The sequence below is a fragment of the Rhinolophus sinicus genome, linkage group LG15, assembly GCF_036562045.2.
Source record: "Rhinolophus sinicus isolate RSC01 linkage group LG15, ASM3656204v1, whole genome shotgun sequence".
Classification (NCBI taxonomy): Eukaryota; Metazoa; Chordata; class Mammalia; order Chiroptera; family Rhinolophidae; genus Rhinolophus; species Rhinolophus sinicus.
This window is the reverse complement of record NC_133764.1, coordinates 40,304,019-40,318,579: the sequence shown is the minus strand read 5'-3', so window position 1 is coordinate 40,318,579 and position 14,561 is coordinate 40,304,019. Positions and strand designations below refer to the sequence as shown.

The window sequence follows — 14,561 nt, the reverse complement described above, 5'->3', positions numbered from 1 at the left end:
GCCCCGGGACCAGAATGACACACGGCGGTCGGCGAAGACCCTCACCCGACCCTCCCCCAGCCCGGCACCGGAGCCGGGAACCGCCTTCGCGGCCAGCCTTTCTGCTGAGCCTGGGGAAGAGGCTCGCAGGGGTCGCGAGGGATGCAAAGCCCCCCAGCGGGGCCGGGTCGCAGCGACACACCCCGACTCCGGGCGCGGCCCAGCCCCGGGCCAGGCAGTTTCGGGGAGAAGCTGGCCCTCCCCCCACGACGCGCGGCAGTCCCGGGGCGGGGCCGGCCGGTCGGCCCCGCGGTCCTCTCCGCGATTCTCTCGCAACCCTTGAGGGCACTCGCCCGCCCCGCCCGCATGCTATTAGGCGCGGGGTCTCAGGCGCGGGGTCTCGGGAGCAGGGCGGGTGCAGGCGGGGCCGTTGGAGGCGGCGCGGGCGGGGGGCGGGGCCGGGCGCGGGGCCCCACGTGCCCCGGCCGAGCAGGCCAATGGGCGCCCGCCGTTCGGAAAGATCGCCATATATGGACATGTTCTGGGGCCGCGCGCGCCACCGCCCCGCGCGCGCGCCCCGCTTCGCTTAAATAGCAGCGGGGGAGGCCGCGGTCGGTCTCACTCGCTGCAGCCAGCTTCCTTTTCTAGTTCTCTCGTCGCTCCGCTGTCCGTTTCTTCGCGCCCCGCGACCGCCGCTTCCACCGGTAAGTGGCCTGGACTTCATGCCCCGGTCCCAGTCCGACCCCCTGCACCCCTTTTGTAGGTTCGTTTCTGGTCGGAGAGGCCCGGCGCGCCGCTGTCGCGAACAAAGGGTGGTCGGGGCTGACGGGTGGGCTGGGACGGAGCTGGTGCGGCGGGTGGGGGGGAGCAGGGCGGGGCCGGGCCGCAGTGCGGAGAGCCCCCAGCCGCGCCGCCGCGGAGGATTGTGAGGGGCGTTGAGAGGCCGCCGGGTTCCAGGCGGGGGCGGTGACCTGGGGCTGGGGGCAGGTGGAGCCTCTGCTCGGAGACGGTCTCCAGGGGCTGTTTCTTGGGCACCAGGGCCCGTCTAAGCTTGTGGCATCTTTACTCAGATCGCAATGGAAGAAGAAATCGCTGCGCTCGTCATCGACAATGGCTCTGGCATGTGCAAAGCTGGCTTTGCTGGTGATGACGCCCCCCGGGCCGTCTTCCCATCCATCGTGGGGCGCCCCCGACATCAGGGCGTCATGGTGGGCATGGGGCAGAAGGATAGCTACGTGGGCGACGAGGCCCAGAGCAAGCGCGGCATCCTGACCCTTAAGTACCCCATCGAACATGGCATTGTCACCAACTGGGACGACATGGAGAAGATCTGGCACCACACTTTCTACAATGAGCTGCGTGTGGCCCCAGAGGAGCACCCTGTGCTGCTGACCGAGGCCCCCCTGAACCCCAAGGCCAACCGCGAGAAGATGACTCAGGTAAGCGCTGCCCTGAGTCTCCTGCCCTCCCCTCCGTTTCACAAGTCATTTTCTGTTCAGCTTCGTTTTCTGAAATTCAAGTATTTCTTTCAATATTTCCAGGGTTCTGTTCCTCTCCTGGCATTTCCTCCCTGAAGTCTCAAGGTTTCTTATTTGTGTTTTTGCCTGCTTCCTTTTCTTTTCTCCACACATCACATTTGTGGCATGCTGGCATGCAGTGTGTGAGCATGGGGGGGCCCTGGGTCCTTGCCTTTGACTAAGGAGCCCGTTGCCTTTCGTCCAGATCATGTTCGAGACCTTCAACACTCCAGCCATGTACGTGGCCATCCAGGCTGTGCTGTCCCTGTACGCCTCTGGCCGCACCACTGGTATTGTTATGGACTCTGGGGATGGGGTCACCCACACTGTGCCCATCTACGAGGGGTACGCCCTCCCCCACGCCATCCTGCGTCTGGACCTGGCTGGCCGGGACCTGACCGACTACCTCATGAAGATCCTCACGGAGCGTGGCTACAGCTTCACCACCACGGCCGAACGGGAAATCGTGCGTGACATCAAGGAGAAGCTCTGCTATGTCGCCCTGGACTTTGAGCAGGAGATGGCCACCGCTGCGTCGTCGTCCTCCTTGGAGAAGAGCTACGAGTTGCCAGACGGGCAGGTGATCACCATCGGCAACGAGCGGTTCCGGTGTCCAGAGGCCCTCTTCCAGCCCTCCTTCCTGGGTAGGTGTCAGGAGCTCCACTTGAGGCTGCTGAGAGGCCTGCACTGTCTGCCCTTCAACTTGAAAGGGAGGCACGCATGCTAAAGGAGAGCTTTGTCTCTTAGGTATGGAGTCCTGTGGCATCCACGAGACCACATTCAACTCCATCATGAAGTGTGACGTCGACATCCGGAAGGACCTGTACGCCAACACGGTGCTGTCTGGTGGGACCACCATGTACCCCGGCATCGCCGACAGGATGCAGAAGGAGATCACGGCCCTGGCCCCCAGCACCATGAAGATCAAGGTGAGTCAAGTGTAGCTGTGGCGGGCTGGGAGGCCTTGTTGGGAAGGCAGTGCCACGAGCTAAAGCCACGCTCTTGTCTCCCCAGATCATTGCCCCGCCGGAGCGCAAGTACTCGGTGTGGATCGGCGGCTCCATCCTGGCCTCGCTGTCCACGTTCCAGCAGATGTGGATCAGCAAGCAGGAGTACGACGAGTCGGGCCCCTCCATCGTGCACCGCAAGTGCTTCTAGGCGGACTGCGAGCGCATGCGCAGCGTCTGCTGCAGGAGTTGCCGGAAGTCTGTTTGCCCTGGCAGACGTGCTAGCCTCATGAAACTGGAATAAGCCTTCGAAAAGAAATTGTCCTTGAAGCTTGTATCTGATGTCAGCACTGGACTGTAGACCTGGTTGCTGATTTTGACCTTGTATTCAAGTTAACCGTTCCCTTGGTACATGTTTAATACCCTGTGCATATCTTTGATTTAAACCCCTAGTGCACGCGGCTCGGTCACTTGCTGGCTGAAGCGAGGACATGTTTATGCGAGAGAAGCCCAGTGGCTTGGTGATCTGCGAGACCATGCGTTTCTGGATCTGTGCAGGGTATTAATGTGCAGAGCCGCCTATTCCAGGATTTCTCCAGAGGCTGGCAAGAGTCCTGAACCAGTTGTCATTTCTGTCCTGCCGGTCTGACGGGGGTTGGGAAGGTCCAAGTATTAGGACCCCTTTTCTTTTCTTAGCTGATGTTTTCCTGCCAGAACACGTGGGTTGTTACTTCCCTTGAGTTGGAAAACGGTTTGCATTTACACCTGTAAATTTATTCATCCTTTTAATTTATGTAAGGTTTTTTTGTACGCGATTCTCAATTCTTGAAGAGATGACAAATTTTGGTTTTCTACTGTCATGTGAGAACATTAGGCCCCAGCAACACGTCATTGTGAGGAAAATAAAGTGCTGCAGTAAACTGCTGGCTGCTGCTGCTGTTGTTGGGGGAGGGGTGGCCAGACCTGTCTGGGAGGGATTTGGGGGAGGGCGGGGTTGCCGTCCTCTGCTCAATTGGGCAACAGTTGGGTTTCTCCCAAACCTGCAGTGTAATTAGCATTTTCAGAACAAGGAGCCCCAGTGAACTATTTGGCACTTGAAACCACCTCAGTCTGGGAGTGCCCCAAGCTCACGTCCTGCCTTCTTGGGTGCTTGGGTGGCTTGCATGTTTGGGTGGCTTGCCGGCCTAGCAGCACAGCCACAGGAGCCTGGAGAAAGGCGGGTTTCCTCCGCTGGCGCCCCAGTGGGGTTGAGGCTTGTTTTCTGGGAGCGCATCAAACAACAGCACCCATGGACCTGGTTGATTATAGAGAGCTTGGTTACTGAACCTTGGAATCATGGTCTGTAGGTGATAGAATGTCACCTAGTGGTGGGGTAGGTGTGACTGAGGCCAGCCTCTTGTCCAAAACTGGGCCTTTTTTCCTGCACCTCACGGTCAGTACTCATGGCAGATGGGAGTCTGACAGCTATTTAAAACTTGCAAACATTTTCTTTGCAGATCAGAGGTAGGATTTCTAAGTTAGCTTGAAAAATTTGAAGGATTTAGAAGAACTTTGAAATGCGGGTATTTCGTTAAGATGGTAAGGGCTGAGAAGCGAGTTTCATGGCAGGGATGCTGGTGCTTTCTAGCTTCAGACTGGCTGGGGAGGTTCGGGCCCCAGGAACACATGACTGGGAGGGACAGTGGGCCCTGCCAAGCTCAGGCCTCCACCTTCACAGAGGCCCTGGAATTCCCTTCCTGCCTCGACAGCATTCCTAAAAGTCATTCCTGAAAATCCATGGGTGGCATTCCTAAAACATGGACATGAGTGGGCTCCCACGGCAATGCCGAGCTGACCCAGGAGAGCCTGGAGGGATGAAGGTGACTGGTGTGGCCACACTGCCTGGCCCTGTCCTGGTTCCACCCTCCCTGGCGTTGGGGCTGGTGGGCCCTGTACTGCATGAGTCTGTGCCTACTCCACGTGGATGTGAGGGCTCCAGGGGGCCCCCACACCCTGCCTGCTCACAGTAGGGGTCACGACTGCGCTCCCCCAACTTCAGAGGGGCAACAAGATTTCTGCAGTACAGAAGACACTGGCCTTTTTTGGCACTCGGGAGCGTAACCAGATGTCAAACCCAGTCACTCCCCACTCAGTGAAGCAGTGGTGTGGAAGTCTCACCGTGGGGCATGGCGCTCTACTCCGGCCCACAGGCCTCATGTATTCAGATCCCCGAAAGGAGGCTTCACTGCCTAAGGAAGGCCACCACAGTGACGCCCTCCAGCCTGTGACCTCAGGCGCTGGTGGAAGTTGCACCTGTCCAGGCAGTTCTGACCACTGTGCACCAAAACGCCAAGCTTTGAGGAAGAAGACGGAGCTCGAAGAGAGAAGACCAGCCGGAGCCACCGTGGCTTCTGAGAAAATCTGCTCAAACTCAAAGCCAGACATGGATGGTTTCTGCTATTGCCAGGAAGAGAAAGGAAGTGTGGCTTCAACAGTCAATAGACAGGACGGACACCTGGCACTAATCACAGAGCATGCAAAGAACTGCAAACCACGAAGCAGGCAAGTGTAGTCAAGTGACAGAAAAGCGAAAGGTAGACAACTTATGGAAGCTGAAGCCTCAAAGGCTGACAGTGTCGAAAATACCACTCAGCTTAGTCAATGGAAGCTTCTGGAAGGGCTGCCTCCATGGAGAAGTGTTTCAGATACTGGGGTCTCAGTGTACCTCTGAAAGGCTCCCCTTCCTCAGGGCCACTGGGTGTCCTGATGGTGAGGCGGAGTGAAGGATGGGCTCAGAGCAGCAGGGGGCTTGCAGTGCCACCATCCTGCAGTGCCAGGAGCCTGTCCACATGCCCAGAGGACAGCCAGCAACTGTTCCAACCTGCAGTCAACATCCCCAGGTAAGAGGTGAACATTGTGTTTATTGGATGCAATTTCAAGGTCAAGGCCCTCTTATCCCGAGTGGCCAGTGTTTAAGTAGAAGACAGACCATTTCAAGGAGGGAGTTCAAATCTTCATGCTGGAGAGGCTGGTGTCTGGTGACAGACTATGGTTTCCAGGACCCTCTTCTGGTTAGAGGCCCCAGACAGCCCCAGAGAGCTCCCCACGGGGTGTTCCCCTCTGAGAAACACATGAGCCACTGCTGCTGGGGCCACTAGCTGCACACAGAACCCCCCAGTGCCTGCCACCGACCAGCCATCCAGAGGTCCTTTCCTGGGCAGCTCCCCTCCACATCAGCTCCCTGCTGGGACCCCTATGAGGGGTGCCCTCCAGGAGGCTACCACAGTGCACGGTGGGTTTGGCATGGGGCACAGTTTAGACTATGAAATAGGATAAAGGGCTTTAGGAGCATGTGTGGGGTGGCCCTGCTCTCTCTTCTTCTCTCTGCTCTGGGACCACAGTGTTCAAGGGAGAGGCTTCTCCATCCTCCTGGGGGCCTGGGAGATGCCATCAGAGCCAACTGGGTGGATGTACAGCGTGAGCAAGAAAGAAATCCGTGCTGCTGTGGGTCCATGACCTTGTGGGTCCAGGACTTGCTATAGGGCATCACTGAGCCTCTCCTGCCAGACAAGCATCACAGTATATGCTAGTGGCAGCCCTGGAGGAATGCAGTGCACCCACTGTGCGACCACCCCTGGCACCCCTGCACAGCCCAGCCCTGCCCCCTGCAGCCCTGCCCCACCACATGTCTGTCTGCCTCCCGGGTCTGCAAGATCTGTAGAACACACATAACAAAATTTATCCATTTTACAACAGCACCAAAAAGAATTAAATACTTAGGAATTAACCAAGGAGGTAAAAGACTTTACAGTTAAAATGATAAAACAGGGCCGGCCCAGTGGCTCAGGCGGTTAGAGCTCCGTGCTCCTAACTCCGAAGGCTGCTGGTTTGATTCCCACATGGGCCAGTGGGCTCTCAACCACCAGGTTGCTAGTTCAATTCCTCGACTTCTGCAACTAAGATTGAATACGGCACCTTGAGCTGAGCTGCCACTGAGCTCCCGGATGGCTCAGTTGGTTGGAGCGTGTCCTCTCAACCACAAGGTTGCCAGTTTGACTCCCACAAGGGATGGTGGGTTGTGCCCCCTGCAACTAGCAACGGCACCTGGAGCTGAGCTGTGCCCTCCACAACTAAGACTGAAAGGACAACAACTTGACTTGGAAAAAAGTCCTGGAAGTAGACACTGTTCCCCAATAAAGTCCTGTTCCCCTTCCCCAATAAAATCTTAAAAAAAAAAAAAAGACAAAACATTGCTGAAAGGAAACTAAAGAAGACTAAACAAATGGAAACACATCCCACATTTGTAGGTAGGAAGATGTAGTATTGAGATGTCATTACTACCCAAAGAAATGTACAGATTCAATGCAACCCCTGCCAAACTCCCCAATGTTTGTCTATTTGTTTGTTTATTTTTAAACAGAAACAGAAAAACCCATCCTGAAATTCACAGGGAATTGCAAGTTACCTAAAACAGCCAAAGTGATCTTGAAAAAGAACAAAGCTGGAGAACTCACACGTCCTGATTTCAAAACTTTCTACAAAGCTGCAGTGTGGTTCCTGCCTAAGGACAGATATGAAGATCAGTGAAACAGAACTGACAGAAATAAACCCCCATATCTGAGGTCAACTGACTGTCAACAAGGGCGCCGAGACCACTCAGTGGGGAAAGGACAGTCCTTCCAACAAATAGTGCGGAGATGACTGGGCATCCACACGCCGACGGATTAAGTTGGGGACCCTTTCCTCACACCATACACAGAAATTAACTCAAAATGGATCAAGGACCTAAACGTAACACCTAAAACTCTAGGAAGAAAACAGGACAAAATCTTCATGACATAGGATTTGGCAATGATTTCTTGGATTTGACACCAAACTCACAGTTAACTACCACTACCACCAACAAAAAAACAGAGAAATTGGATTTCATGAAAATTTAAAAAGTTTGTGCATCAAAAGACACTTTGTCTCTGTACACTTTAAAATTAATGTAGTTTACTGTATGTCAGATATACCTCATTAAAACTATTTTAAACAGTGAACCACACAAATATATATATGAGACACTTTATGTGTCTATGGATCGACTCCTCTAGGGACCTCACGTAAGTGGAATCACACAGTATTTGTCCTTGTGTGTCTGGCTCATCTCGCTGAGCACAATGTCCTCCAGGTTCACCCGTGTTGTCCCATGTGTCAGAATTTCCTTCCTTTTTTAAGGCTAATACTCTGTCGTCTGTGTGTACCTCATTTTGTTTGTCCCTCACCTGTCGATGGACACTTGGGTTGTCTCTACATCTTAGCTATTGTGAGCAAAGCTGCTTCGTGTCCCACTTTCAGTTCATTTGTGTATGGACCCAGAAGTGGAACCCTGGGTCACAGAAATTGTAAGTGCAGAGCCAGAAGTAAGGATTCTGGCGTCATGGCTCACCTCTTCCTGTGCCTTGGTTTCCTCAGAGTAGAGGCTGGTGTTAAGCTGTGAGTCTGTGACACCCTCACTCAGGGTCCCCACTCCCAGTGAAGGGAGTGACTCAGGGACACTGAAGTGTCAGCAGTGGCAAGTGCTCCGGAACGGGTCTGGCCTGGTCCAGGCTGCCTGCCCCTCCCTTGGCTCCCCACCAGCCCCAGTGTCACACCCACACTTTGCCCCTGTCCTGGTCTTTCTGGAAACAGCTTGTGCTTCTGGAAGGGGCTCTGGGCCAGGACCCTGGAGGACCCTGCCCTGGGGTCCCGCCTGTTCTGAGGAGTGCTGGGTGGGGGTTCTGGAGACTGTCCCTCTGTTGGGATTTGTCTGATGTGTCTTTCACGGTTAGTCTGGCCTCATGGGTTTGGGGGAGGAAGACCACAGAGGCAAAGTGCCCTTCTTATCATGTGACGTCAGAGTCTGTGCTCTCGACATGACTTGTGAATGTTGCTGTGACCTTGGTCACCTGGCTGAGATGCTTGCCAGGTGTCTCCACTGTAGAGTTTCTGGAAGCAGATGCTCTACATACATGATCATATCCTGTGAATAATGCATGCTTTACTCTTTTTTCATATATATTTGCTTTTAATTATTATTTTTTTGTCTTGTACTGGCTAGCATCTCCAGTATGATACTGAGCAAACTGAATGATGAGAGCAGATGCCTTGTTCCTTATCTCATGGATGCTGTCAGTCTTTCATCATTCAGGATGGTTAGCTGTGGATTTTTCACAGATACTCTTTATCGGGTTCAGGAAGTTTCCTCCCATTTTTATTCTGATGAGTTTTTTTTTTTTTAAATCATAAATAGGTGTTGAAATTTGGCATATGATTTTTCTGCATCACTGAGGAAATCATGTGTTTTTTCCATTTATTCTTTTATCATGGTGAATTACACTGATTGACTTTTGAATGTTAAACCAACGTTGTATTCCTGGGATAAACCCCACTTAATCATGATGTATTATTTGTATTATTCTTTTACAGGCTGCTGATTGGGTCTGCTAGTATGTTAAGTGTTTCTGCATATGTGGTTTTGAGGGACATTCATTAGTATGTAGTATTTTTTTCTTATAGTTTCTTTGCCAACTTTTGGTGTCAGGATAGTCTCGGCCTGATAAAATGAGTTGAGAGGTGTTTCCTTCTCTATTTTCTGAGTTTATATAATATTTTATGAAAGAGTTTGTATAATATGGGTACTATCTCATCCTTAGATGTTTGATAGAACTTACCAGTGGAGCCATGTGGACCTGGAGAATGTATGTATCTATATCTAGATATAGATATAGATCTATATCTAGATATATATAGTGAATGTTTAAATCAAACAAAGTTATTACAGTAAAAGACACATTGCCATTAATCCCCCCAAAATACTCCCCTTGTTTCGAACACACTTATCTCATTGTTCTTGCCACTTTCTGAAGCAGTTCTGGGAGTCCTCTTTCGTGAGTGTCTTTAGTTGCGCTGTCATGGCCGCCTTAATGTCCTGAATCATTTTGACTTTGGGGAAGAGCCAGAAGTCACACAGTGCCAGATCCGTGGACACATCGCAATGTTTTTATTTGACAGAAATTGCCGTACTAGAAGTGATGTGTGACACGAAGTCTTTTGTGATCAGAAACTATGGTTAATGCTGCTGCCGAGTGCCATCCAACAGAAAGGCAGGGATCTTCAAAACGGGAAGCGGCACATCAAACCTGTAACGATGTGTGACCAGTTTCAACTTGTTCAGTGCAGTCAGTAGGGTGTCAGCTACGGTTGAGAGAAGGTGTGTTTCAAAGCGTGCTGTAAATCATCCTCCATCATGACAACACTCCGTGTCACATATCACTTCTGGTACGGCGATTTCTGTCAAAAAAAACCACTGCAGTGTCTTTGTTAGAATTCTTAAGTCTTTACCTCTGGTAATATTCCTTGCCCTTAAATCTACTTTGTCTGAAATTAACATAGCAACTCTCCTTTCCTATGATTAGTGGTTGCATGGCATACCATATTCCATTCTTTAAACTTTAACCTATTTATATTTAAAGTGTGTTTCCTGCAAACATCAGTCTTTTTTCTTTTCTGTTTTCAAGCCATCGTTTCTCAGTCTAGTGGTAGAACCCAGCTCCCTGGCCCACGCTGGTATTATGAGCCTTGCGCTCCCCCTGGCTGAGGCAGTCGGTCGCCGGTCGTCGGTTGGCTGCTCACAGCAGCTCACGGCAGCTCTCTCCGGCTGCCGGCTGCTCAGGATGGCTACTGGCCACTCAAGCTGACTGCTGGCCACTTACGCTGGCTGCCGGCCACTCACAGCGGCACATAGTAGCCCGCTGCAGCACTCAGCAGCCAGTAGCAGCTCACGCCAACCTCCAGCTGCTCATGGCACCCCAGCTCCTGGGAGAGCTGTTGTTCACAATCTTAGCTGCAGAGGGCGCAACTCACTGGTCCATGTGGAAATCGAACCCAGGACCTTGGTGTTAGCAGCACGGCGCTCCAACCACCTGAGCCACCAGGCTGGCTCCTCGTCTTGTTTTTCCATCCAGTGTGTCAATCTCTGATTTTTAATTGGAGTGTTTAGACCATTTACATTTAATGCAATTATTGATATGGTTGAGATTAAGTTCTACCACCTTGTTATTTGGTAGTATTCCATTTTATCTCATCTGACTTATTTGGTAAATCTTAGTCTTATATTCTTTCTCTCTCTGTCATTCTCGCTCTTGCTCTAGGGTTTACTTTATCTTGCGTGGGATTTGTCAAATATTTGGATCTGTGGGTTTATTGTTTTCAATAAATTTAGAAATTATTTCTTCAATTTTTTTTTTCTCTCATCCCTTCTATCCTTTCTCTCTGTGATTTAGTTTGGATCATTTCTGTTGTTATGTCCTCAAGCTCACTTATATTTTGTTTTGCTTGTCTGTTTGCTGTTAGGTCTATAGTTCATATTTAATTTCAAGTATTGTCGTTTTCAGCACTAGATGTTCTAGTTGGCTTCTTTTATACCATCTCTCTTCATTGTGTTCATGTTTTGCTTAAAATTCCTGGACACATATAATCCCTGTTTTAAAATCCTTGTCTGCTGATTCCGTCACCTCTCTCTTATCTTGGTCTGTTTGTAGTGACTGATTTTTCTTCTGGTTTTGGATCGCCTTTTCCCACTTCTACACATATCTAGTCATTTTTCACTGAATGCTGAACATTGTAAATATTATGTATACTGATGATTCTCTGGATTTTACTGTCTTTTATTTTTTTTATTTAGAGTGTTGGAGTTTGTTTTGACAGGAAGGCAACTTATTGCAGAGCAGTTTGATCTTTCTGAGGTGATTTTAAAGCTTTGTTAGAATGACTCTAGGTTAGCATTTTCTTCTGGGATAGTCTAGCCCTGCTATGTGTGGGGCTCTTGTGGAATCTCTGCTAAATGCCCCGAGTGCTTACTGAGGTCTGTTGTTATGTCCTCAAGCTCACTTATATTTTGTTTTGCTTGTCTATTTGCTGTTAGGTCTATAGTTCATATAGTCCTGTGTGAGCTCTGCAGATTGCTCAGCTTTGCAGCTCTCCAGGAGCCTTTCTTTGCCGAGTCTCACAGGGTTTCCCTGTACACAGCAGTTTAAAATTCACCAAAAGCCTTAAGGGGACTTCTATGTTGATTTTAGAGCTCATTCTCTGCATAGCTACCTCCTCGTAGCCACTCTGCCATGCAAATTCCAACCGTTTATGCCTCTCCAACCTCTAATCTCTGTGTCAACTCAGGAGACTTCTGGATCCTGTGCTTGCTTCAGTCCAGAAAGGGCCGCCAGGCAGAAAGCAAGACAATTGTAGGGCTCACATCTGAGGTTCTTTGTCTCAGGAATCCCAGTCCTGGGCTGCCTGTTGTCCGATGTCTAAAAACTGCTGCTTTGTGTTTTTGCTTTCCTGTTTTCTAGTTGTTTATGGCAGGAAGGCATATCCCCTACCAGGTATCCCATGATGACCAGAAACAGAATCTCCTCTATACTTTGTAGTGTATATACTGACCTATTTTTACACATAAAGGATATCTGTTTTCATGACCTGGTTCTTTTATCAACATGTTAACGACACCTTTCCATATCAATATAGTCATCTGCCACATAATAATGTTTTGGTCAACAACAACCCTGAATATGACAGGAGGTCTATAAAATGACAATGGAGCTGAAAAATTCCTATTGCCTAGTGACACTGCAGCTGTCGTAACACTGTAATTACGTATAATAGTAAGAAATGCATTACACAGATACTTATCACTGTGCCCCAGTTGCCTACAGTATTCAGTACAGTAACGTGCTATACAGGCTTGTATCCTAGGAGCGGGAGGGGGACAATTTGTCAGCCCAAAATATGTCTCTTTGGCATAAGGATTATTTTAGTCTGGTTATTTTTAAGAAAGAGCAGACACAGGGAGGCTCTGAGAACTGAGTAGAATTTACCCTCTTGTAAGACACCACATTTGTGAGGGAATCTCCATGTGTAAGGGGTCTCCCTCACTGCACCAGGCCGAGGAAGGTGACCTCATCTCTAAAAACTCTGATCCATGCAGAAGGCAAAGATTGAAATCTGCATAATGACCTTGCCCTTGTGGACGGTGCTTTTCCAGGTCACCCTGTGACTGACTCCCCACCCCTAACATCTTGTCTTCAGCTGAAGACAGTATTTAGGGTGGTGGTTTCAGAGTGACTCAGTGTTCCTGGGTCTCCCCAGGTGTACAGCAGGCAGGCGTGTGACTACACTTTTGTTTGTTTTTCTCCTGTTAATCTGCCTTTGATTATTGGGGGGGTCTCAGCCCAGAACCCCTAAGGACAGAGGGGAATTCTTTTTTCCCTCCTCTACAGAGCAATAGGCTATTCCATAGAACCTAGATGTTTAGCAGGCAACACCGTCTGGGTTTGCGTGTCACTCTATGATGTTCGCATGATGATGAAATTGCCTAATGACACACTTCTCAGAACGTGTCCCCGTTTTTAAGCAGCTCCTGACTGTACATTTAGATGTACCATCTTCACGCCTATGTTGGATTTTGCTGTGCACGTTTATCATTAGCTAAGTAGCTCTCGACTAAGGGTTACTGAGGACACTTTATGTTCCTTACTATTACACATAATCCTGCGATGGGCGTTCTTATTTATGCATCTGTGATTTGTCCGGGAAGGCCCACTTCTTCAAACCTCTCTACCAGCCAACACTGGGCTTGCTTATTCCAAGGGCATTTTCATTTAAAGTCTTTTCCTAATTTTCATGGGGAGATTTCTGTTTAAAAGTGGAGACTTTTACAAACCTTTTTGCCAAATAAGCTTAAATCAGGCAGGTCTATGCAGCTGCCTTCTTGCTTTCAGTAAATAATAGGGCATCAGACTTTGCCAAGAAAACTGCAGGGACACCCTGCTCTCTTCACTTGCTATGTTAAGCCGAGCATTTCCTGTTTATTGAATATTCTTTGTAGGAGGGCTGGACCAAAATGCATGTACTCTCCTCGCTGGACAAGGCAGTTTGTGGTTATAATCAACTCTGTCATGATGACACGAGTGTCAGAGGTTTCCCCAACTCCTACCATCATCGTTAAGAGAGATTAGCTAAAATGAAATTACTGGGGCACAGGGTATAGCCATTTGTAGGCTGTGCATACATATTGCCAAACTGCTTTCCAAAAAGTGATGCCAATGACGTCCAGCAGATATGAGGAGCCTCCTTCTCACCTAAGGTCGATGGTCGAGGCTCCAGCCACCTGGCACATCCACCTCCGGCCTTGAACCACACCATGAGCAGAGGCAGCAATGGGTGGTGGCACGGCTGACAGCAAGGGTGGCAGAGGGTCTAGGGAACGCCTGGTGGATGGCATGGGTGGTACCTGTTGTAGCTGAGGTGGCTGGAGCCAGCAGCAGCAGGGCTGTGCTCACTGGTCCAGCTCTGCGGCAGGATTTCGGGCTTCCTACCCAATACACAACCCTTGATCTTGACTCCCCCACTCCTGGTAATCTGTGAGCCTCCCAATGTCTTGTTAAGACTCCTCTGCTGCTTAGGTGTGCCAGGGTCTCCCCACCTGCTGCCCATCTGATAACCACTCCCACTTCTGTCTTGCCTGTGGAACCCTAATTTCATTGGGGCTGCCAAGCCCCAGGGACGGTGCCTGCTTGGCCAAGGCCAGCCTGCTGTCTCAGAACCCCCACAGGTGGATCATCACGTGGCCTGTATTGGCCAATGACGCCTAAGGGAGACTTCTCTGTGGAGGCTTCTGGGAGGTTTCTTTCTCTCTGTAAAAGGGGACAGATGTGACTGGCCCTGCCTCTTCCTCCATTCTTCATGCCCTGACTGGGGAGGTGTATGTAACCATCAGAGATCAGGTGGGATTAGACCCAAAGTCACCAGCTCCATGCTCCTCCTTGGTCAGAGAAACTGTGTTCTGATTGGTTGACACCTAGACAGCCTGACCAATCGCCTGGAGGAGAGGCAGCCCTGACTTGATTGGATGTGGCCCCCTGGGGGCAGGCCCCATGGTGGCTAATGTCCCGGGTCTTGGATGATGGGAGGCTACCCCCACAGGGGGAAGCAGTGAACTCAGTGGGTAAGATCATCGCTTCATAGCCAGCCTGCCAGGGTCTGAATCCTGGCTCTGCCACTTAATAGTTGTGCAATCCCAGTCAAGTTACTCAGCCTCTTTGTGCCTCAGTTTCCTCGT

General features: G+C 50.4%; 1 protein-coding gene across 1 annotated transcript; it reads left to right on the top strand.

Annotated features, from left to right (window-relative positions):
* Positions 1 to 523: 523 nt before the first annotated feature.
* Positions 524 to 3,363, top strand: ACTG1 (actin gamma 1). Its single transcript, XM_019735689.2, has 5 exons — positions 524 to 683; positions 1,050 to 1,418; positions 1,702 to 2,140; positions 2,244 to 2,425; positions 2,511 to 3,363. Exons 2-5 carry the CDS (start codon positions 1,056 to 1,058, stop codon positions 2,652 to 2,654), a joined length of 1,128 nt encoding a protein of 375 aa, XP_019591248.1. The 5' UTR covers positions 524 to 683; positions 1,050 to 1,055; the 3' UTR covers positions 2,655 to 3,363.
* The last annotated feature ends 11,198 nt before the right edge of the window (positions 3,364 to 14,561 follow it).